The sequence below is a fragment of the Pyrgilauda ruficollis genome, unplaced genomic scaffold, assembly GCF_017590135.1.
Source record: "Pyrgilauda ruficollis isolate IOZ18807 unplaced genomic scaffold, ASM1759013v1 scaffold55, whole genome shotgun sequence".
Classification (NCBI taxonomy): Eukaryota; Metazoa; Chordata; class Aves; order Passeriformes; family Passeridae; genus Pyrgilauda; species Pyrgilauda ruficollis.
Window position 1 is genome coordinate 5,729,884 of NW_024527155.1, and position 25,020 is coordinate 5,754,903.

Here is a 25,020-nt window from a genome sequence, read left to right on the forward strand (position 1 = left end):
GCCTGGAGGAGATGCTGCCACCCAGCCCTCTGACAATAAGAGCTGAAAACAAAGACCGTCACTGAAACACAGCAGCAATGCTAAAAGAAAGGGAAAAAAAAAAAAAAAAAAAAAAAAAAAAAAAAAAAAAAAAAAAAAAAAAAAAAAAAAAAAAAAAAAAAAAAAAAAAAAAAAAAAAAAGAAAAAAAGAAAAAAAAAAAAAAAGAGGAAGAAATGCCTGAAAGATACATAGCTGGGATTCCAGAACCCCTCAGAGGTATTTGGGCTTAGCCAACAGGCTCGGGTTTTTTTTTTCAAAGCCATTAATTGCACAACAGAGACATATCTGCACCACTCTAACTCTTTGCAGCAAATAAGGGCCCCACATATATTGTCTAAAATGCATCACCCTCCGTGCTCCATGCCATCAGCTCCCTTGGGCACTTGGAAAAATAACCCATTCTACAGTGGTATTTGCAGCTGGCACTTGTGTCTGATTTTCTGCAGAGTATTGAAAGGGTGCTCAAACCATGCACCTCCCAAGGGTGCATCTGAAATGCAGGAGCTGCATCCATAGGAGCAGAGGGTTGGAAATCCCACCCTGATCACCTGGGCAGCTTTTCTGAGCTGGTTGCACACCGAGGCCAAGGGAAAATTCTTCAAGAAGCTGCACCGAGGCAATACTGGTGCACATAAGGACTGCAGCCCCCTCTGGCATGGCCCATCACTGGCATTGCCATCAGCCACACAGTGATGGCTGCTCTGTTGGAGCTGCTGGAGAGGATCTCAGAAACAGCTGTTGTACCTCATTTTTTGGGAAAGACCTTACTAAAAGCTCACTTGTTTTCTCTCATGGATCCAGCAATATGCAGCCAGACTGACCAGTTCATACTGATACTCCTGTGAGCAGGATAAAACATTCTTGAGGGTGATCCCTGAGTTTTCCAAGTGCAAACAGAGCAAAGTGGTGTGTGTGAGGGTGCCTTGCTGCAAGATGAGACACAGACACCCTGAGAGGACATGGTGTGCTCCGGCTCAGAGGCAGGGGGCATCCCTGCACACCACCTTCTCACTGCTCAGCTCCTCCCTGGGAAACACAGGGATGCCTCCCACTAGAACTGCCTTCCAGAACATTCTCATCAGGCCATCCATGCAGGGACACAGTGATGGGTCACCATCTTCACCCTAAAGAACTCCTGGTCCAAAGGGTTTCCTGCTGTCTCCTGTAACGTTTCACTTGCAGGATGTTTTGACTCTGAGCTTGCTCTGTAGACAGACCCATATTTGTACAATGCTGTAAAGAGCAAACTTCATCCCTGGTGCTTGGAAGAACTAATTGTGCCTGCTGGAGCTTTTATTGGTCATTAAACAATCCTGGACCACTTCTTCCCCATGACATTCCAATGGGTATTTTGATGGCAATGCTTAAAAAAAAAAAGGAAAACAGGAAATGGTGATGTGCTTAGCTGTTAATATAGGCACAGACACATTTTACTTCTATGCTACTCTGCTTGTTGCACATTTTTGACACAAATAATCAGACAAAACTTGGAGCCTTCTGGGCTTCCTCTGCAATGAAAACAAGCCGGGGTGAGGGCAGGCATTTCTCCTTTGTTACCCTATTCTACCCTTCTTGGAAACTCCTTTTGGGAAGCTGCTAGCTGAGCTGGAGTCCTCCTTGGCAACCAAGGATAGACAACCAAGAGATGTTTGCTGTTCCACAGATGATGGGGAGAAGGGAGACACTTTTCTCCCATTCTGGGATCATTTAGGACCTTGGCACCCCTTGTCCTCCTCCTTTTGGGCCATGCTGCAGACAGCATCCCAACAAACAGACCTACTGAGCTTCACTTGCTGAACATCCTTTATGCTTTTTCAATTCCTCCCTCACACTTGGCCACAGGGACACCTCTCCACCCCACATGCTCCTTCCCATGGCCTCTTGAGCCATGTGAGGCTGCTCACACTGGAGTTTTTCTCTAGCCACTGGGGACATTGAATTTTAAAAGACATTACAGGAATATCAAGTCTGTCCAGCCCATAAAAAATGCATAGTTTGTCCTCCATATAAACAGGGGTGAAAACACTACCCTGTTTTCACTGACAGTGCCTTTTACCACTGTCACAAATTCCTCTGGCACGGTGCAATAACTTACAGTGGAATAACTTCATTTTTGCTTTCTCAGCAACCTCCAGGTCCTTAGGAAGCAAATGCCAACACCTCTTCTGAACACCTTAGTCCAGTAAGTGCTCCAAGGCATTAGCAGATCTGGGCAGGAGTTAATATGAGTCCCTCTTTCACTCTGAACATGCCAAAAAAGGTGCCCTGCTGATGCCTAAGGGCAACTGGCTTTTTTAGTGCCCATAAAACAATCCTGCAGCAGAAACCCTCTGGGCTGGGAGCGTGGCCTCAAAATGTTCTTGCTACCCAGGGGTGCCAAGAGTCCTAAAACAGAGCTGCCCAGCTTCTGCTTTTGTTTGTTCCTTGTTGACCAGAGGCCCCAGGTGAATTATTTCTCTCCCTCTTAGTTCTTTGACTTCAATTTTTTTTTGCAGGGACCTTCCATATATCACATCCCCCTTTGCCAGTGAATCTTTCCCGTTCCAACAGTTTAGTGTGGTCCAGGATCAATATATCTCAGCATGCAAGGACACGGTGTTATTGTCAGGTTCCTGGGTTGTACAAAGCAAAAGGTATCACTTTCTTAAAGCTACTGGAAGATGCTCTGGGCCAAGTACAGTTACTCCTCAGCCACTGAACAGCTGCATATAGGACTCTGGCTAATCCCCCTCCACTCTCACCACGGATGACTTCTTCTAGTCCTCAGTGACCCCCAGCCCACCCTCACCTTCCTTTCAGCTCATCTTGGACATCTCAACCCAGACCTGTAGGGCATGTCAGTAAAGCAGTCTGGGTTCTCCTGGCTGTCCTCACTCTTGGCACAGGAGGATTTAGGGAGACATATGAGAACACAAACAGGGGTACCTCTGTAGTGCTGCAGGCACTGAACAGCACCCGAACCACGTACTGCACATCCCTGCTTTGCCCACCTTGTCATTTGGGCTGTAATTGTGAAATAAACCAAATGAGCATCACGGGGTGTCTTGGTTGGTCTGGGATCAGGTGACCTCTTCTCTCTTTGGATTCTAGGTGGGAAAGGAAGGGAAAAGTCATATAAATGCTCCTTTCCCTGAAGGTATCTGCTTGGCTCACCTCCCTAACAGCATCTCTAACATCCATCCTGGCCCTGGACCACTGCATTTCTGCAGTTATTTACATTCCTCTGCCTTTGCTGAAGCTCACATCCCTGTCTGCGAGGTCCAGGCTGGCCCAAGCTTTCCGGTTTTTCCCCCTTTCCCTGGAAAGCTTTCCGGCCTAAGGCCACGTGTTGGTGGCCACCCACGAGATGCTTTGATCAGCTCAGATGGGCAGCGCCGCCAGGAGGATTTGCCGTCTGCCCCAACGCTTCCGAGCTGCTGCAGCAGCAGAGGTTTCCCCTCTGAGTCCCTGACATCCCCTGGTCGTTTCAGGCACCTTTCAGATATTGCTTTTATTTCAGCCCTGTCTTTAGCTTCACTTAGTTTCAGCTTACTTTGGTTGACTTTGCTTTGTGAACACTGTCCTCCCTCCTTGAAAATTTAATGGGAACCCACAACCGTAATTTCTCTCCTGAGCTGCACCGAGGACTAGAGGTCAGACAAATGCAAGAGGCAGTGCTTTATTTTTACTCTATTTTCAACGTTTTCAGATGATGCCTTGCTGCAGCCCCATCCACTTCCAAACCAAAATGCTTCCTGGCATTTTGCAAGACCCTTGGTGGTCAATGCTGTGCTCTAGAGGCCCTCCTATCCCTCTCTTTCTGCCTCCCTGCCTTCAGGTTTGCTGCGTCCTTGGCTTTATTGGTCCTTCTCCTGCTCCCCCTTGCCGGCCCTCCTCGCAGGCAATGCCAAGGGCTGGAGTTTGGGGTGGAGGCAGCTATTGTTCCAGCTATCTGCAGTGTAATGTTCCTTATGACTGTATTAAATGAAGGGCGGAGGTCACACATCCCTAGTTTAAATTAGGTCTCGACTGACCTTTAACAATATTACACTCGTGGATCCTCTCATAACTCACCGAATAAACTCCCCGAGGGTTTTACTACCTCACTCTTTCCTTCCTACTGTAAGGATGCCGGAGGCTTAATGTGCTTCTCTCCAATTTCGCTTTGATTTCTAATCCTATCCCCTTCCTCTCCCCCCTCAATACAGATATATTCACTCCTTTAAAGGTGGGGGGAAAGAACCTGTTCCTTTTCTCTTCTGGGAGACAGCTCTTTCTTTTGTGTCTCTTTCTTCCCTTCCCCGCCCCCCTCCTCTTTCTTGACACAATGCACTATTTATTTGCACTGAAGGATAACTAAGAAGCAATTAAAAGATCAAAAGGCACAAACACAAGTAGATCCAGTGGCAACTTGTGGGGTTTATTTTGCTGTGGCTGCTGCTGCTGCTGCTGAATCTTCATCAAACTGCTGCCGTGGTTTTCCCCCAGCCAAAGGACACCTCTCTTACTGGGTCGCCTCTTCCTCCAAACCGACTTTTTTATGATCGCTATTTTTCACCCCCATTGTTTGCTATTGCAGTTGTTTACTGGAAAATCACTTGTTTTTCTCAGGGAGATTAACCCTCCAAGCTTTCTTTTGTCTACTCTCAGGAGGTCCTTGTGGTGAGCTGGGGGAAGGGAGCTGGGCTCCTTCAGCTATTAACAGTAGCTTACAGCCCTGCTGACCCCCCTGCCAAGGTTGGGTCCTTTCCTTTGATGGGGTTCTGCTTTTGCAGGGAGGAAAAGGTGCCTTGTTCTTTGTTAAGACCACCTCTGCTGAGCAGTTTGCGAGGATCCACGACTCGGATTTACTAAGTCCTGGGCATCTAGGAGAAACTCCAAAAGCCCAAGGTAAGGGGAAGTCTGGAGCCCTGGCACACGCCGGCAGATGCTGAGTCTCGTGGACGGCCAGGTCACTTCTTTACATGTTTAAATATCTGTGTAGGAGCTGAGAATTGATGCCTGTGGTTGAGTCGGATGTGCACGGAACCGCTTCCTCAGCACCTCCCAGATGTGCCGATGTTTCGCCTGCAGCCTACAGCCCTGACACCAGGACTGCTGGGTGTGATGCGCAGCGACACATCCCAGAGAACAAACAGCACAGCAAACAGAAGGATGCTGGGGACGAAAGGAAGGGATGCCCAAAGCCTAGTGAGAAAGGATAATCCTGCCCACGTTTTCTTGGGCACGTTTAGGGCAATTCCGACTGCTGAGAGATGAAGCAAACCTCCGATCCTTGGAGGGAAAAATAAAGTACAAACTTGAAAAAAGCAAAAAAAATAAGGGTATTTTATTCCATGATGGGATGAGGACTGCTGCATCCTCGCCCTTTCGCACCACTCGCTATGGCAAGCGCTACCTGAGGCGGGCCAAGCTGCCACTCAGGTCTCAGGTAGCCTTGCTCCTCTCTGCTCCGATAAGGGTGCGTGCCTGGGGCGCAGCCTGACACGGTGCCCCTGCAGAGGGACACCCTCCGGGGCAGCGGGGCTGCCTTTGAAAGCCAGCGGGGCTCCTTCCCGGGCCCGACTTGGAAGGCAGACCTTGGGGAGCTGGCGAGAGCCGGCCGATGCAGCCCGGTGTGCAGCGCGGAGCAGCGGGAGCGCGTTCTGCCCGCGCTGCTGCACACGCACGGCAAAGCCTGGGAAAAGTCCCTTTGGCTTAGAGGCAGCAGTGCTCGCCTGCAGGAGCCGGCGGGAAGCCGAGGCGACCCAGCCAGCGGGAACCGCGGCGGGAAGGTGCTCTGCGAGGTGCAAGACCCGGGTGCGGAGGGGCAGCGTCCATGTTGTCCACAGGGACACGCAGGGGTGGCCGCGGGGGCTCGCTGCCCGCAGCGGGGCAGGCACGGCGGCCGGCCGGGAGTGCCCGTGCCATGGCCGAGGAGCTCCTCCGAGCCGTTCGGCGGCCGGCGCCGACACCTGTGCCCGTGTGCACCTAGAGGGGCACCCGAGAGAGGACGGACTGGGCGACCCCCGCTCTCCCACCCCGCCGGGACTCGGGGCTCGCCACCTCGCAGCGAGAGGCACTCAAGGGGTGCCCCCCGGTATTTTGGGCAGGGGCTCGGGGTGCGGATCCACAGCTTTTCCCCTCACCTGCGGGGCGGCCGCGGATGCGCGTAGCCCCCCGCCCACCCGGGGCCGGCAGAAGGGGTAAAGCTCCCATCCCGGGTAGCAGCACGCAAAGAAACCGTGCGGCAAAAACTTTCTGTCCCCTCTTCCCTCCCGAGCTGGACTCCGGAGGGTTACGAGGGAGAAGGAGGGAAGAAAGGAAGGGAGGGAGGGAAGAGAGGGGGTTAGACCGCTCTGCAACATTATTGGCTGCGTGGCCGGGCTGGTGCTCGCCGGGAGAGCATGCCCATTGGGGGGGGTATAAAAGGTATAAAAGCCGGAGCGCCCTGCTTGTCTCCTCGCTCGTGGGGCAGCAGCCGGTAGCAGCGGGCAGCGAGGCAGCCGGTCCCTTCGCCCCGACCAGAGGGACGCACTCAGTAAACACAAAAGCGAGAGCCACCCAAGGGGCAGCCCAAGCAGGAGAGAAAGAGAAGGGAAGGAAAAAAAAAAAAAAAAGGGGAAAATCAACCCAAAAAAAAAAAAAAAAAAAAGAAAAAAGGAAAAGGAGAGGAAAAGAAAGCGCTCGCTCGCTCTTTCTCTAGAATAACAGAATACCTGATCGTAACAAAATAACATCCTTCAGACAAAATCCAGCAGGGACTTGACATACCAAAAAGGCAAGGCGAGGAGAACGTGCCAGGGCGCGGGGAAGGCAAGCCAAAGCCGCGATCGCTGCCAGGGCAGGAGAGCAGCATGTCAAGCGCCGGGGCACACACGGATGAGCGCTGCCGGCAGCCCGCCTTCCTCCCCGGCCCGCCGCCGCCGCAAGAAGTTGAGAGCAGCAGCGGCAGTGCCAAGGTAAGCGCCGCTCCGCGGGCAGAGCACGGTGGGATTCGCCGGGCAGAGCCGTGCCGCGCCGTGCCGCCCGGGCACCGCCGAGCCATCCCGAGCCGCGCCGGCCCCGCCGTCCCCACGCGTGTCACTAGAGGGACCCCGAGCGCCGGCCCAGCCGCGGCCGGCGGGGCGGCCCCGCTGCGGTGGGGTGCGCGGGGTATCCCCGGGGGTCCCGCCCGCCGCCGGGGATGCTGCCGCCGGGGATGCTGCCGCCGGGGATGCCGCCTCCGGGGATGCTGCGGGCGCGGTCCCGCGTGGGGAGCGGCGGAGGGCGGCCGCGGGCGTGCGGGGGCCGGGCCGGGGCTATGCGAGGTCACGCAGGGCTGCGCGGGCCCCGGCTGCCCGCGGCGCTCCCTCCGCGCCGGGCGGCTGCGGGAGCGGGAGACGCGCGGGGAGGGCACCGGCGGTTCTCCGGCTCCGGAGACCGGGGAGATTATTAAACTCTCTTCTGCAAAACACTGCGGTGTGTTTGGTCTCGGGAGGGATAAAAATACAGAGAGGAAAAACAAGAAAGCGAAGCCAAAATGGAGTGAGAGTTAATGGTTGGCGTGCAGCCTTCGACTTTCTGTGATTTTTTAATTTTTTTTTTTTCTTCTTCTTCCTTCCCAGTTGCTTTTCCCTACAGTAATTGTTTTAAGAGCGCAACTTGGAATGGTTTTAGCACTCTGTTGAGCAGTAGGGAATTGGGGCACATGAGGGAACTCGGATTTAGCGTAACTGTACCAGCAGATGTGGCTGCCTCCCCTCCAGCCAAGGGTACTTCAGCAGGGTTGCTGATACGCCAGGTCTTGCTAGGGTGGTGTGGAGCAATCAAGTGTAAAAACAAGGTTTGTGTGGGTGGTTTTAAACAGACACCTCGGGAGAGCCTCTGCTTTCAACCCAGGCTTCCTATACAAAATCTGTAGTTTTCTTCCAAGTGCTGGGATGTGTTTGGGAGACTGAGGCATGTTTTTCTTCGGGTTTGTTTATTGTCAGATTGTGTGTGTATGTGGGAGGCTTTTTTTTTTTTTTCCTTTTACTTTTACTTTGCAGGGTTCAACGTGTTGGGATTTTTATTCCTCCTCTTGCCTTGATTTAGAGTGGAGTTGAGGAGCCTGGGTCGTGGGGTTTTGTTAAGGATGACTTTGTGCTAAGGACATCTGGAGGTATAAAACTGACTGACACTTCTGATTTGACTTCCACTATGCTGTTTTGGACCCAACTTGACAATTTTGGTGGGGGTGAATGGGTCAGAGCTGTAAATCTTGTTCCGTGTTGTTGACACCCACACAAGTTCACTCAGCCTTTCAAAGGGGCTATCCCAGCTCCTGTGAAAATTCATTAAGGGATAAAAGATTTGACACCGCAGGTCCCCTCCCACCGCTGCATGAAATTTGAGAGCCAAAATGTGTCTGCGTGTGTGTCCCAGCGCTCTTTCTGACAGGTGATCTTTTTTTCAGCCTGGCTGGAGGGCTGCTGCTCTGACCAGTCAACCCAGAGTTGTCAGTGTGGGTCTTCCCCTTGATTCCTATAGGCTTCAGCACGAGCCCAGCTTGTCTCACAGAGCACCAGAGAAAAGCGTTTCTGTACTTTTCTTTTTTTAAATAAAGCAAACACAGCAGGTGAGGTCTTATTTTTAGAGGGACCAAGGAGCTGGTGTGTTTCCAGCAGTGCATACGAGCACTGTAAGTGGCCCACCCTCTCCCAGCTCGTGTCCTGGGGCTGACCTCTCCGATCCTTCTTTGGATTGTCTTTGCTTTTAAAAGCTGATGAGTGTCTTAGCAGGGAAAGCGATATCGGCCTCCCTCGGCATGGTTGTGTGAGGGGTCAGGAGAGGTGGGGGGCACCAGGGGAGGAAGTCTGCCTTGGCCTTACAGCCCGGCTCTGAAGGGGTTAAAGTTGCTCTGCCAAGACATAAAGCAAGTTCAACGTGTTGTGGGAATATCATTTGCCAGTAGACTCCAGTCACCACAGTTCCTGATTTAACAGCTTAACTTGCTGTTAACTTTCCCTGATATACTCCAGGTTTTGGAAGGGAATGCAGAAAGGAGAGAGGAACAATAAAGAAAGGAGTTAAGTGAGGCTACTAAAACAGACTTAAATCCCTTCCCTGGGTCCTGCCAGCTGTCTTTAGAAGAGTTAAGCAAGATTGCATTTCCTTTTTTTTTTTCTTCTTTTTTTTTTTTAATACAATAAATCAAATATTTCTGGGCTGCATACCAAAATTTATGCAATACACTCTTACTCCCCAGTGGGGTGAGTAAATGGTACTGAATACCCCATTCACCTTTTTCAGCTTGATTTTTCCACAGGCACAGTAGTTCTCCTGCAGCACGTATGGACATGGGGTGCAGGCAGCGCTTCCCTGCCTGCCCCGGCCCCTGTCCCACAGGCAGAGGAGGCAGGTGCCTCTCTGGGCTCACGGGATGGAAGGCAGAAAGGTGACCCCCCTCTGGTGTGGGGTGGAGTGGGCTGCTGATGGGGACGAGCAGTGAAGACAAGAAAAGTGAGGGCTAAAAATAGCGGTAGTATTGCCAGCCTCAGCCATATGAATGTCATGCAAGCCAGGTGCCAAGAATCAGAAGGTATTTTATTTTTTTCAAGCCTGAGATAAACAGGAAAACCCCTGGTCCTCCTGAGTAGTTTTTACTCGCCTGACATCTCAGTGGTCAAAAGTTTTGTGTTTTGAAGCTTGCTTCTTCCAAGCTGTGGGTGGCTGGAAATCTCCTTTCTCTTTTAGATGAAAGGAGAGGCTCTTCTGTGGCACAGCATGAGGTGATTGCTCTGCCCTCAGGTACCGCTGGGCACCTCATCCCGGTGCCTCTGCCCAAGATGCGGTTCCTGGGTGGTTTTCAGCTGCCAAGGCACCTGCCTCTCACACTGGCTTTCATTATGCCTTTGCTCCTTGGCACCTCGGGGCGTCATGGCCCAGTGCCCTGGGTGAGGTTGGGTTGCCCCATGGGCAGGGGCGGCATTCACTTGGCATTTGAGAGTTGGCACATGCCCACATCCTGCTCCTTCGGGGTTGCCACGCTCAGAACCGGCTCAGCTCCCCACTCTCCTGGGGCTGTCCACGGAGAGGACTATTGCAGAGAGGCAGATGTTCAGCATCTCTCACAGGCAATCATCAGAGCAGCAAAACATCAGTCTGCCCTTTTTTTTTTCTTTTTTTTGAAGGGGTGGAGTGTGAGGGATGCTGGGATGTGTAAACTGGGCTTTTCCCCTCTGACATGTGCCACTGGGTTTGGGCTGATGACTTTTCTTTTGCCATGCTCCCTTTTAAACACTGCATTGCTCCACAAAGAAGCAAGATTTTTTTCTTTTTCTTTTTGCTGTCCAAATCCAAATTTTACAGACTGGGCCATCTGTCAATTCCCTCCTACGTTGTTCTGTTCATATTAAATTGCAATGAAGGCCAGACTGAAGAAGGAATTAGGTCAGACAGGAGGTTTTGTCTCTGTTTTTGGGGAGATATTTGTTGCCCAAGAGGCATCATGGTTTGGTTTGCTCAGCACAAGCCTGGATGCAAGGGATGCCTGAGCTGTACTCTGAGACTTGGCAACTGGGCCTTTTAGCACATTGTGGCCTCTTGGCCCCCGACTCCCCAGCAGCTGGACAGAAACTGTCGATCCAGCTGATTCAGCAGCAGATCCTGAAAAAATCCTTTAACAGTCTCGGGTGGGAGGGTGACTCCACAGCAGACTTGCCGTCGGGCTCACTCCCAGCACGCCACAGCCACTCAGAGAGAGCCCTCTCTGCTGCCTGGGGACTGCCAAGAAGTGTTTGGGGGTCCCTGGCCGTGGGTGCAGTGGCTTGTGCCGTAAGGCAGGAATACACAGGAGTTCCAAGGTAGGAACATCCTGCACATGGCAGCCTGCAGCTGAACTGGTTCCGGTGGCAGCCTGGCTTTGTGTGCGGTGCTGGGAATGCCAGGAAAAGCATGAGAGGGGCATGAAGGGTGGAGAGCAAAGCAGACCTTCTCCAGGGAGGGAGAGGCCAGCAGTTTGTGCTGATACCTTGTCTGAGCCTGTTCTGCACTGATCATGCTGCTTCAGATGTGAGTTACTCAGAGGAGCTTCAGGTGTGATTCCCAGGATGGTACAGGTCACCTGTGCAACCAAGAAATTCCTCTTGCATCGCCCTCTTGCACACTGTGGGGTCCAAGCCCTCTTCAGGAGGACTTTGGTGCTCAGATTGTTCGGCATCTGGCACGTCTCATGCTGCCATCCCACTTCATCCTAAGGCCTTTGAGCTCTGCCTGGGCACACGAGGAGCAGTAGCAGTCAGAATGGCTGGTTGAACCTGCTTTGGCCAGAATGGGACAGTGGTAGCTGTAGCCTTTCTTCGAGCAGAGACAGGACCTTGTCCTTTAGGGAAGTGGCCCACTTCCCTTGTGCTGCCTTATTCCTGTTCCATTTCATGTAATAGAGGCTTTCTAATAAAATATGAAGGTTCTTCAAACCATTGGTGTGAATTTGCTCTTGTTCAACAGCTGAGGAGACCATGCCTATCCTAATGCTTGGGACTAGAAACTGAAAGCTGTGCTGTCTCGTGTTTCCAGTGGAGAATGAAGTCTTGGAGGTATTCACAGGGCTTAGACTCATCATGCTGAGCAGCCATTCAGTTCCTGCCATCGGTGCAGCTGGCATGGTGCTTGCACCAACCAGGTCGTGGGCTGCAGGTACCCAGGGTACCCAGCTGTGCCATGACACTCTCTTTTGGGGTGAGCAGCACCTGCTCTGGCAGCCATGGCAAGGTGGGTGCAAGCTTTCCTGCATGGGTCTGCTCATCCTTGCTTGTGAGGGAGGGAAGGACCAATTGAAAGGTTACTGGGACATGTTGAACCAGTGATGGAACCCTGGGAGCCTCTGTAGCCTTTATGTGAAGTCTGGGGGCTTTTGATTTGCAGAGTCAGTAGGGCCAAAGGGAGAGGGAAGGGTTTGCGGGGTTGAGTTGGGTTGCGGTTCCATCAAGGTGGAGAGAAACTGCAGCACTGGGTAGTAAATAAAGATGCTCTTTGCTTTGCTGCCTGGTTTCTCATGACACAGCTACTGGAAGGAGCAGGGAGACGCCAAGGTGACAGCAGAGGGAAGGGCCGGTGGCTGGTGCGTGGGCAAAGGTGGACTTAGCTGCATTTCCCACCTCCACCGTGGTGAGCCGTGCTCTGGATGGCAGCACTGGGGCTCTCCCTGTTCCTGCCGCTTCAGGGGCGTTTCCTGGCTGGAGTTGTGGGGTGTGTGGGCACCTGGAAAGAGCTTGCAGTGGAGGCAGGGAAGGCTGCCAGGGGCTTGCAGTGAGCTTATGGAGGAGCGGGTATTTTCTGAGGAGCACAAGTGTTTTTCCACAGAAGGTATCAGGTCTCCTCAGCATCAAATATCACCTGCTGACAAAATCTCGCTCTCCCCTTGCTTCAGAGCATCTCACCTTTTCTTTAGACCGAATGTGAAGGAAAATGGTGTTTGTCACCTGTGCCACCCTTCCTGTCGGATCTAGCTCTGGCTTGGGGCAGCCAGCATGCAGCCTGCTCATTAGCCACAGTGCCCACAGCCAGCACGAGCCTAACTGGGGACACAGGATCATGTGGGCATCCTGAAGTCGTCCCATATGAGTGCCTTTGATGGCAACACTGGCTGGTGGAAAATCCGTCACCCCGGCAATGAGCACTGGCACTACCTGAGACTTGGGGACACCAGCAACTGGGATCTGCATGTAAAAAAAAGGGCTGAAAAAGGCACAGGAACAGGGTGGTTGGTCTGTTGTCAGCTGGAGAACTGGCTCCTGATGATGCAGCACCAGGGGCATGACTCCAGCAGTGAAAGTGATGCTGCGTTCATGTTGGAGAGGCCCAACAAACAACTGTGGGCTGCTTGATTAAAAAAAAAAAATGAGGTGAAAAGGTGCTGGTGGTAAAACACTACCGCTTGGCAGCATGGTGTCAGAGCCTGGTGTCATCCCTCTGCTCCTACTGTAATACAGAACAAAGTCCCTGCAGTGTGCTGAAGGGACCGTTGCTACTGGAAAAGCTGGTCCTGGTCCCATCACTTGCTGATTTGAGACCAGTTTGTTCCCAGGGCTGCTGCCTCTCTTGTCCACAGCTTTGGAGGGCTTCTGCCAGTCTTGCTGATCTCTGCCAGCACAGGCTGAACAATAAATACTATGGCCATCAAAACTGAAGTAGGAGGAATGTCCCCCACAGCCCATCCAGACCTTGAAACCTCTGTTTTGGCTGTTCCTGCTGCTGATCCCTGTCCTCCCGCTGCTCAGTGGAGCTCATGACTTGTAAGCATGATGCATTTCTAGCAGTGACAATTTGAGCTACGTGCTACTAAAAATTCGGGAGCAAGGGTGTCTTTATTGCTGGCAGGACCGTAGTGGGGCCTCGGGGGACCTGGGCTAATTTCCTGGCTGTGCTGCAGACTTCCCCTGTGACCTTGGGCGAGTCATTTAATCTATCCTGGGCTTCGGCTCCATCTCCGAGCATCCCGGGGGGGTGAGGTAATATTCATTAAGTGATATTATTCTTGAGCTGCTCAGATGCTATAGTGATGAAAGCTGGATGTGAGACCTAGTGTCTTGGTTGAATATTAGCAAGGAGAGAGGATGCTCTGCTTGAGGTTAGGAGGTGCCACCCACCGTCTGCTATTTTGACGTGCATCTCTTCATTTTGAACTTACCTGTCTGGTCAAAGCCCAGTGTTATTTGGCTGTATGTGTACTGTGAGGCTCATCACCGAGGGTCTGTAATGCCTTGAGCCATTCATGAGTTTTTCCCCATCCAGTGGGGTGATAGCACCCTTGCTTCACACCTGCAGAGGCTGACACAGAGGTAAAGCTGTTTGCTGGAGCCGAGTCTTTGGGCTAGTTAGCAAATATCCAGGGAGTTTCTTTTTTTAATGCTCTGCACTGTCTGACACTGCCTTTACCCTCCCTAGTGATGCCTCAGGTGTGTTTCCCATGGGATCACATTATTCCTGAGGGATGTCTTCTCAGTCCCAACTCTTGTCAGCAAACACAGCTTGTGCAATCAGCCCCTTGATTGCTTGAGCCTCATCTCTCCCACATGCCTGGGACAAAAGTTCTTCTTCCCAGCTTTCCTCAAAAGCATCTCTAGGACAGGTTGAAGCTTCACTTGTTTTCACTTTGCACGGACATGTTTTCAGATGGGGCACATAAACCTGTCATCAGAAGAGGAAAAAACCACATACTGATAATAAATGGAATAAATTCCCTTTTGAAAGGGGGAAAAAATCACACTGTTGAAAGAGCAGGGGAAATAAAAGCCTTTTAGAGGTAGGCTGAAGCGGGATTTTCCAATGGAAAACCGGCTTCAATGCAAACCTTGTCTGCCCGGCGGGCCGAGCGCAGGGAGCTGGCCTCACCCCAGCGGCTGTCGCAGCGCTGCCGCTCCTTCCCTGCAGCAGCAGCAGCAGCAGCATCCCGACACGGCTGGGCATCCCCTCGGCGGCGTGCTGCGGGCGGGGGGCGCGGGCCGGGGGAGGTGGCAGAGGGGGGTCTGTCCGCGGTGCTAACGCTGTGCCTCTGTCCCCAGGTGCCGAGGATGTGCGCGGCGAGGCGGATGCTGCTGCTGCTCCTGGCTTTCCTGGCCTACGCGCTGGACTCGGCCGCCGCCTACGGCACGGCGGAGACCCTGTGCGGCGGGGAGCTGGTGGACACGCTGCAGTTCGTCTGCGGGGACAGGGGCTTCTACTTCAGTAAGTGCTGGGCAGGAGGCTGCCCCCACACCACACCTTGCCTCAGCAGAGCCAGGCCGGGAGAGAGAGGTGGGCTTTCCCAGCCTGATGCTTTTAGTGATTTCCCTGTATATGGCAGTAGGCCAGGAGAGGAGCAAGAAATGGACACGCTCAGGGTGACATGCATCCACTGGTTTTGGGGACTGTCTGGTGCCATGGGAAAGCTGGGTCCCGCATATGATGCTCGGGAAAGTCGAATGTCTCTGGGGAACCATATGGGGCTGGTTCACCAGTGATAAGGGCAATCATTACAGTAACGAGGGTGTCTGCAGCCAGCGCTCTGCTGAGCTTAGGTCCTGGTTTATTCTGAAACTTTGCTGCCTAAGCGTTGCATCCTGACAGCAGGCAGGAAGCTCAGCGCTCTCCCCTCCCAGGCAGGCTTTGCTTGGGTATAGCAGTACATTCTAGGCTGCTCCCAAAACTTTGTGACAAAGTTTGTGACCTCCCAGCTACCACTGGTGAAGTTGTTGCTGAAGAGTGTTGTCTTACCCCTTTGCAGGGCAGCTAATGGAAAAAAATGCGGCACAGTTGTTGTGTGCAGCGTGCAGATGGCTTCAGACCAGCTGACTGCAGCGGGCTTTCCATCAGGATGCTTTGGGTCTTTGGACCATTGGTAGTACAATGGATTAGCTGGTAAACAGGGAGGATGAGGGGTAAACCAGTGACAATGGATGCTCAGTAATCTGTGGGCAAAGGTGCCTCGAGTGTGATAATCTTGTTTTGGTGTTTCGGTGCCCTGCTCTGCTTGGGAGTGGGAAGACACTGTGTCTTGCTCCCCACTGAGGACTGAGCCACAGGGTGACAGACTACAGGAAAGATGCAAAGCCAAATGGAGAGAAAGAGAATGGAGATACCAGCTGCACACGGTGCTTTTGGCAGTCTTGTTTCTGCCTAGGGAAAAGGAATTAAAAAGTCACTTTCAAGTAAACAGGGTGTTTTTTTGGAGGAGTAGATTTGAAAGCCAGCCTCCCTCTTGTTCCAGTCTGATTGGAACAACAGGGTGCTGTGAAGTTAGGGAATGACTTTGGACGTCCTTTTCCAAACTGGATGTCCCTTCCCAATCTGGATGCTTTACTAGACTTGTCTCCTGCTGCCTGCTGATGTTGGGTAGAGAGAAGTGCAGGGATCCCATGCCCAGCCACAGCAGGGTTCACATTGGGAAGGGCCTTCAGGTTCAGTTTTGGGCAGGTGGTTGGGCTGCAGCTGGCTTTGCAGCCCTCTGGGGACAATCCCCCTGTCCCATCCCAGCTGAGCAGTGGGATCTTCTCATGGTTCCCTGGGTGCTGTGGGCAGGCAGTGCTTTTGGGGTGCTCTGGGTGCACTTCCTTGCTGTGATGGAGCCAAGCAGCAAGGGTTTGTGTGGCAGCTGCCCTTCCTCTCTTCATCTCCCCTTCCCTTACCAGCATGGCAAGGAGGCAAGTGCCTCTCCTGCTCTTACAGCTCTTCCTCTCCCTCTATATGTAGAGGAGCATCTGTCTCCCTCCCTGCTTTCTCTTCCCTCCTCCCTCTCTCTGGGGATGAAAGGGAATGGGGCTTTTGTTTTAAGGTCAAACTGACCTCCTTTCACCTCAAATAACCCAGCTGCCCAGGCCAAAATAAAAACACTTTTGAAGGCAGACAAGTCTCTTGGTGCCAAGTGGCCAGTCGGGTGCTTGCAAGGGGGTTTTTGCTTTATTTCTTTTTGTCCTCTCCCGTCTTTACCTTTTTGAATATTTCTGGTGAGCCCAGGTACTGGGGTTGAAACATAGCCCAATATTTTAACCCTTTCAGGATCTGACCAGCCTGTGCCATGCAGGGTTGAAGACATTTGGGCAACGTCTCTGCTTGATTAAGGTTTTGGACATCCCCATTTCACTTAATTTTTCCCTCTCTACCTCCATCAGTTGGGCTCATAAGTGACTATTTCTGACCATGTTCATCTTCACTCCTAAACCCACATGACTACACTGTTGTCACCATGTAGATGCAATAGGGCACAGTTGTGTTGCACCATCGTGGGTTTACATCTTAAAACTGGGCCTGGGTTTGCATTGAGCATCTCACAGCTTGGGATGTGTGACCTGATGAGCAGCCTGTGCTAAAGCAGCTGTTCACACAGGAAATAAAAGACTTGGGGAGCCTCATCCTGTGTATACCCGAGGGCCTGCCTGTTGGACAGGCTGGTAATGTTGAAAAAACCAAAAATGGTATGAAAATCCATTATTGCTTTTTTTGAAAAGCAATTATTTAAGAACTTGTCATGCTCTGCATTCTTGCAAGAGAGCACATTGCTAGTGAAGCTGGCTGTGAAATACAGTGATCTTTGCATTAGTGCAAGGGGGATGCATGCACAGATGGTGTCCTGGGAGGCACCACGGCTGGCAGGTGCTTGGGACTGAGAATGTTGAAGCTGCCTCCAAGAGCTGGGGCTGCAGAAGAGCTGCACTAACAGGGGCAGGACCGTCAGCACTGAGGTTACCTAGCCTTGGGACAAAGCGGACATGGTGATGCCAGCTCTGTATCTATCCCAGGCATGCATGGGCAAGCTAGATCTGAATCTGAGCACACTTTGCTCTGCACTGCTGATGCTTCCTCTCTGTGACTTTTAAGTCTTTTGCCTTGACTGCAGCTGCTGTCAAGGTGGTGGCTTCCTGCCATGGCACTGTGGCAGGATTGGTCCCCTGGTCCCCAGCAGCCGCCCAGGGGCAGCGGCACAGCCCACGGTGCGATGCTGAGTCCAGCCTGAAGTGAAAAGCAGGACAGGTCGAGAGGAAGCCTCAGCCCTGAAGTTGCTGTCATGCAGCGCTGGCAGGGAGGGAGAAGGGGCTGCAGGGGGAGAGGCGGCCGACTTCTCTGTAAACAACAGCTCCTGTTTCCTCCTTTCCAACAGCTGATAAGAATTTAGCTCTTTGCAGCCGCTTGTGCTGACGAGGCACATTCTTGCGCACCCGCCGCTCCTCCGAATAATACTAGGAAAAAGTAGGGGGGAAAGTGCGGTGCCGGGGTGGGGGAGGGCCAGGCCGGGGGCACTGGGACGGGGCCTGGTGCTGCACAAAGGCCCCCTTGTTGCTCCCAACATTCCTGCGACAGGGGCACGGGGACTGTTTACACCCAAAGTCCCCTTCCACTCGGCTGACCGCCTGATTGACCGGAGGAGAGGGGACCCAGCCAGGGTGGCACCAGCACCGTGCACCCCTCCCCGCAGCATCCGTTCGGCCCCGGTGAGGCTGGGGAGCCAGGAGCAGTGGGGCGTTCATGCTAGGGAAGGGACCCTCCTGTTCCCCATGGCAGTGGGCACTGTGCCTCCTCTGGCACAGTGGCATAGCTGAGCTGCAGGTACATGGCCTCTGGGTTTTCCCAGAGTGGCTTTGTGCCACTTCTGGGATGCCCTGTCAGGAGAGCCTGTACCTAGGCAGGAATAACCTCAGGCAGCTGGAGGGCTTCACACTGCCGGGCTTTGCGTCACAGGACTTTGCATCTCAGGGCTTGTCCCCTCAGCAGTGCTGTAGAAGGTTTCAGTGAAGCACAGTTTTGGGAGAAAGGGAGCCTAGCCATTCATTGAAGGCCGAGAGGAAGCACATTTCCTCAGGAGGAGGAGGTCGTTGCTGTGATGGGAAGTGGCTCGCGTGCCCCGGCGATGCCGCAGCCTGCTGCCCACACAGTTCTCCCCTGCGGGCAAGGGACAGAGCGGCAAAACCCTCCCTGGGTTTGGCAGTGGCGGCACAGAGAGATGCCACCCATGGGCAAAAGCCAGGAAATTCAACCTTTAGTCCCTGTGTAAATTGTGTTACAGAACAAACGCTCTTCCCAATCCAGGTCAGCAGCAATATTGCTGTTAGCCAGCAATGTCCTGTTGTCTCCAGGTACTTTCTGAGACTAAATCCCTGTTTGTTATGTTTGCTTATTTTTTTTCCTAAAGTAACTCTCCCCCAGAGGATTGTAGTGGCATTTGGCAAGGTCTGTACGGACAATTATGTAATGGAAACGTGCCCCATCGGAGAGTCACGGTGGAGCTGGCAGTGGTGCCGGCAAGGGGAACGGCTTGCAGCAGGTTTTTGCAGGAGAGAAAGGGCAGCACATTGGGGCTGGGGGCCACACGTGTACCTGACGGCCAGGCAGGGACAGCAGTCAGGGAGGAAGAGGCTGTGTCACTGTGGTGGTCCCTGCTGGGAGCTCACCCTGGTGGTGGCACACCTGGTCATTTGCAGACGTGATCTTCCCCTGCGTACCTACAGCAGAAATTGCCCTTGAAGGCACAGCGGAGAATGTAGTCCCGCTTTCCTCATTGTTTTTCTCCTCCCCTCTTCTTTCCAAACAATCACATAACTGCAAGTGGGAAACTTCTGTTTTTGAGAGGAGATATGTAACCTTTGAAAACCTCAACTTCTCCTCAAACCATGTGTGTCATCACTTGTGCAACCTTCTGTTCAGCGGGAGTGTGAATGTAGCCCTTAGGGAATGTGCTAGCAAGAGGGGGTGACTTGAATTTTTTCTCTTTCCCTTCTGAACTCTCCTTCTGCCCGTATCAGGATGCCTTTGTGGAGCAGCTTAATGCTTCAGCAGCCTGCCATGGATTCAGTTGGGCACTGGAATTGATAGGACCTAAGCAGGGCCCATGTGTGGTGTAGGGTGTTGCTGGAGTGCACCTCTCCCACGTATCTCACTGGGCATTGCATGCACAGAGAAGAATACATGCAGCTGGCCCTAAGCTGGCTCCTGTCCCTGCCTCCTTTGGCCATCACCACCCAGGCTGCCTACTCTGGCATCACTTGAGCTGTGGGCACCCAACACATCTTTCAGGGGAGGGCCCAATCCAGTATTTATTGACCACAAGAGAGAAAATTAAACTCCTAACAGTGATCCCTTCAATGAACCTTTGCCAAGGGAGAACAAACCTTGTCATCTCCCTGTGGGGCTGGTTAAAGGTTGTGCCTGAAGTTCTTCTAGAGATGAAGAAAAGGAAGGTGGTGGCAAAAGGGGAGTAAGTGTGAACAAGAAAGCATTTGAAATGACTAACACAGGCAGGTCTCATGGTATGGCTCAGCTGCCTCATCAACCAGCACACTGATGCTGTGTTTGTTTGTGTGACCTCTGAGCATGGTGGAAATGCACCAGCATGGACCAGAGGGCTCCTGGCCTATGGGAACACAACTGATTTTAACAGAGAGCAGGTGCCCTGCTGCCAGGCTATTACAGAGGCAGCAGCGAGGCATTTTCGTGGTGTTTTGCATGCCAGCGTTGTGCACAGGGGGCTCTGTTGTGCGTGGAGAATTGTGTTGAATAGTGTCTGCATTGCACGTGTGGGGCTGCATTGAATGCGCAGAACTGCATCCCACGTGCACATCTGTGTTGCACATCTGGGGCTGCTTCTGACATGTGGGGTTACATTGTATGCAGAGAGCACTGTATGCAAGGAGGCACTTTGGGTGGGGATCCAGGGTGGGATACCCTCCAGGGAAAGTGGTCAGCTCCATGTAAGGTAGACTTAGGTCTTTGCCAAGGCTTAAGATCCGAGTGCCTGCTTCATCAGGAGTGCAGGGGAAGTGGATCATGCACAGGGCCAGTGTGGACAGTGGTGTGTGTTCCTGCAGGCCACCTGGGAGGTGAGGGCTCAGCATGCCATAGTGAGCAGTGCTAGGCATTGCTCTTACACTGCTCACTCTCAGAAATCGCCTGAATTGCCAGAAATCTCCTGGCTGGGATGTGGTACCAGATCCTGTTTGCAAGCCCCACTATTGCTGGCCTCTGTTTCCCTCCCTCGGAGTGCCTTGCCCTGGGAGGAGGTGCTTGTGGCAGTGTGCAGAAGCCTGGCTGCAAACCCCACAACAGCACAAGAGCATAACATGCGACGTGCAAAAGCATGGAGAAAATCCTTTTGTTTTGGGCCAGTTTACATTTTGGAAGGCACAATTCCCAAGCAAATTTGCTTTGCATCAGAAATTCAACTTTACCCATCTCTTTTATTTTGAGAGGGAGGAAACGTGGTAAAACTGACATAAGCTTTTCCTCTGGAGCAGTTTGGCCGTCATTAAGCAGTGATATGAAATGCACTTGGTCATTGCTGCACCAGACATGGACTTTTGCATCCTTCTGCAGGCAGAAATGGGAGAGGAACCCTTATTAAAAGATCAAGTTTAATAGCTATTCTTGGCAGGTGTGGGAGCCTGTATTCTTTCTGCAGCTGTCTCAGAGCTGTCCCATCTGGTAAAATTTAGCCGCCTTGGTTTGCTTCACCTGCCTGAGTGTTGATCCGGCAGAGGGAGGTTGGCAGCCACAACGCTGTGCGGCTTCTTTCTAATAAAATTCGCTTGCCAGGATCAACATCGGAGACAGTCGCAGTAATCGGCACAGCGCTGGCATCAGGCTGGGCTTGGGCTTCCTCACCTCAGCTGGGCCCGAGAAGGCCACCCGTGCCAGAGATAGGGGAGGGAGATAAACCCCCATCATTTAAAGTGCCTTTAAACTGCTGCTGGAGGCATGTGTTGGCATCAGTAGCATTTGTCTGGGAAAGTCTTAACGTGAGATTTGGCTGGTTTGTTGGCACGTGTCAGCTGGTCTGGGAGAAGCGCTGCTGTGTTTGAAGGATGTGGAGCCCACTAGTCTCTGGTGGCTGGTGGTGGAGGGATGCCGACAAGGAATTGGGGAGAGGGTCCACCCAGGTTGGTGGTGGCTAATGCCAGGGTCTCTGCTGTTGCAGGTAGGCCGGTGGGACGAAATAACCGGCGGATCAACCGGGGGATCGTGGAGGAGTGCTGCTTTCGGAGCTGCGACTTGGCTCTGCTGGAAACGTACTGCGCCAAATCCGTCAAGTCGGAGCGTGACCTCTCTGCCACCTCCCTGGCGGGTCTGCCGGCACTCAGCAAGGTGAGGAGGCTGTGCAGGGATGGTGGCCCTCCTCTGAAATAAACAGAGAGAGAAAAGATGGGAAGGCTGTGGGTGGAGAGAACAAACCCCAGCTGCAAGGTCTTATGTTTCTGCAGAGCTTTTGAGAGACAGCTGCCATTGGCAAGTCGTGCCAAATAGCCTGCCAAAAGTCAGCTCTTAGGAAGGTGGGGAACCAGAGGTGGGCTGGGTCACAGAATCATACCACGGTTTGGGTTGGAAGTGACCTTTAAAGGTCATCTAGTGCAACCACCCTGCAATAAGCATCTACTGGATCAGGTTGCTCAGAGCCCTGTCCAACCTTTCTGTGACTGTTTCCAGGGATGAGGCAATATTTCCATGGGAGGGATGGAGGTCCAAGAAGGGAATCCCCATTTGGAGAGCGGGCAGGCTCGAGTGGAGGCTAATATTGCTGTCCCTCTCCTTGCAGGAGAGCTTCCAGAAGCCCTCGCACGGCAAGTACTCCAAGTACGACGTGTGGCAGAAGAAGAGCTCCCAGCGGCGGCAGCGGGACGCGCCCAACATCCTGCGGGCTCGCCGGTACCGGTGGCAGGCGGAGGGGCTGCAAGCGGCCGAGGAAGCCAAGGCACTGCACCGTCCCCTCATCTCCCTGCCCAGCCAGAGGCCCCCAGCGGCGCGAGCCTCCCCGGAAACGGCTGGCCCCCAGAAATGAACCCTGACCAGCTGTCTCGATTTTTGATCTCCTGGGGGAGGGCGGGAGGACTGGCGATTCCCGACCCCCAAGCCCCTCCGTCCCCAGGGCCGCTGAGCCGAGGAGCGGGGCGGCGGGGCACCCTCACGCCGCTCCGGCCCCAACCAAACAACTGACACAGCAAGGAGGGGATGGCGGCGGCGGTGGCGAGTAGCACCGCTCCCACGGCATCTTCCTTTTGGGGTGGGGGGGAGGGTTGTTTCGTTTCCCACACCTGTTTCGTTTCCCCGCGCCCCCGGTATTTCCAAGCCTGTACTTGTGAAGGGACAGTTTGGCACTTGAACTTTTTGCTGCTGGGTGCTGCGTGACATCCCTGGTGCCAACGCCAGAAGACAAAAGAAAGAGCAAGAGGAAAAAAGGATACGAAGTTAAATCCTTTTTTTTAAATCTTTTTTTTCTCTCGAAGCGTCCATTCCGTGTCTTTCTTGACAATAAAGTGAAAAAAACAGTAGAACGGGGAGAAACATTGAGGGATGAAAATTTTTTGCCTCATTCCCACCCCACTTTTTTTCTTCTTTTTTTTTGGGTTTTTTTTTTCCTTTTGATTTTTCTTATTTTTATAACTTTCTTTTGCACCTTTAAAAGAAAAACGTAACTGAGAAGAAGTTCCGAGGAGCCCCCATCTGCGTTTTTGTGTGTGTGCTTCATTACAAGATTCCAAATCGACTTGCACCTTTTTTGAAATCACCGATGACGGGAGAAAGGGAGGAAGAGGAGAGAGAAAGCAAGAAAGAGAGAAGGAAAAGGAAAGGGGAAAGAAGAAAAAAAGAAAAAAAGTGAGCTGATGCTCACTTTAAATGGAGGAGGCGTCTGCATTGCACATTTGCCACGGATTTAGTTGATTTATATATATAATATATTATATAACTTTTTTGGCAAAAAAGCACTATTTTTATGGGACATTTTGTGTAGTATCTGAAGAGGGATTGTAATGTTTAAAATGTGTTATGGTGCTAAAGTAAGTTGGAAGGGAAAAAACCCAGAAATAGCAAGGGAGGGTGGGGAGGGAAGGACAAGATAGCGAATACTGAACTTGAAATTTTAGCTTTTCGTTTTAGGAAAAGTGTGATAAATGTGTTTCTTTTCTCTTCTGAAATATAGCTTGGTCATGACCATATGAGCTAGTTGGCTGTTACTCATGTACACAGATGCACGCACACACAGAATACATCGACACGCATCCTTTTTTTTGTTTAAAAAAAACAAAAACAACACAACCACCGCAACTTAGACTAAAAGGGAACTGTTCTGGAGACAAACTATTTTGAACGGTGAAGGTGTCGCCAGTCAGAACTCAAGGCCCTGCTTCTGCACAGACCCCCCTGGAGCTTGGCTTCCCGAGCCAAGGGGAATCTTGCTCTTCCCTGTCCTTGCTGGAGTGCCGCTGGTCCAGCGAGCAGGCGGGCGGGCAGCCCTCACACCGAGCCCCTGCAGAAGCAGCAGTTCCACGCCCTGCCATGTCCTTTTCCTTCTCTTGCCCTTTGCGTCCTTCTGGCCGGAGCCTGGCGTCCCTCGGTGCCCTGCTCCCCGCGCAGCGGGAAGGGCCGCTCCTGTCCCCGCAGGGCTGGGGCTGCTGCTCGGGATCGGGAAAGACGAGTCTCCGCCTCGAGGCTCGGGACTTGGTGAGCGGATGGGTTGGAGAGGTGGGCAGAGGGCTGTAAAATAGGTTGGGTTTAAAATAATATATATTATCTGTCTAGAAACCGTAAAAGGGGGGGGAATCAATTACATCTCCCTAATATACTCTCACTTGCTAATAAAATGGGGACACTCTGTTAACCAGTTCTGTACTTGCTTTGTCTTATATATCCATACATTTAAAACATAAAAAAAAAAAGACTACTTGAATTGTACTCTATTTCGTGGTTTGGAGGGGAGGGCTAAGGGAGTCTTGAGAGGGGGAGGATTTTAATGTATAATCCTTTTGTTTGTTATTACCTTGCAATGTTGAGCCATGAAGCCTTTGTTTAAAAAAATGGCACTGCAATACACGACAAAGAAAATCCTTTATTTATTTTATTAAATATATATGGAAAAGAATGAAAATCAGTCCAAATTAGGGAGGAGGGAAGGGAAGTGGGTGGGGTGGGAAGGCAGAATAAAAACAGAGAAATTGCAAATAATTGACTTTTTTTTTTTCCTTTTCATGTGTCTTTTTTTAAAAAAAACTTAGTTTTTATTTTTTAAAAAGAGAAGTAAAAGCTTTCCTGGATGCTTTGTACCAAAAAAGAAAAAATTAAAAAAAAAAAAAGAAAAAAAAAAGAAAACCTGTTAAGCAAATAAATATCCATCCAGAATATGAAGCCTGACTTTTACTTTTCATTTATTTTTGCTCCTGGGGTGAGAGTTGGGTGGGAAGAAGGCCACGCCAAGAGCCACTCCCTGTGGAGGAGCAGGGTGCACTGCAGCTCCTCTTTTGGAGCTCAAAACTGCAAGAGAGCGTGTGGTACTCTTAAACACAACATGAAACCTCAGTCCTGTGGCAGATGTGCCCCCGAAGCCCCCAGTCATCTGTCCAGTGATTCCTGGTGAGATCTGGGGTTGTTTCCCAACAGCTGTTGGGCTTTGCTTAGCTTTTACCAGTTTGGATTGTTCCCAGGGACCTGAACGCTGGATGGGAACTGAAGATGGGAAAAAAGAGCAAAGAAACATGTCTAGGTCTGGTTTCCTGATAGATGGAGCTTCTCTGGTTTCTGGGGGTAGATGCAGCTTCTCTTTATGT

The 25,020-nt window shown here is 52.0% G+C and overlaps 1 protein-coding gene across 1 annotated transcript; it reads left to right on the plus strand.

The window, feature by feature from the left end:
- Positions 1-6,450: 6,450 nt before the first annotated feature.
- On the plus strand, positions 6,451-24,513 carry IGF2 (insulin like growth factor 2). The gene is made up of 4 exons (XM_041481303.1): positions 6,451-6,960; positions 14,524-14,686; positions 21,402-21,568; positions 22,017-24,513. The coding sequence occupies exons 1-4, from the start codon at positions 6,856-6,858 to the stop codon at positions 22,257-22,259; spliced, it is 678 nt and encodes a 225-aa protein (XP_041337237.1). The 5' UTR covers positions 6,451-6,855; the 3' UTR covers positions 22,260-24,513.
- The last annotated feature ends 507 nt before the right edge of the window (positions 24,514-25,020 follow it).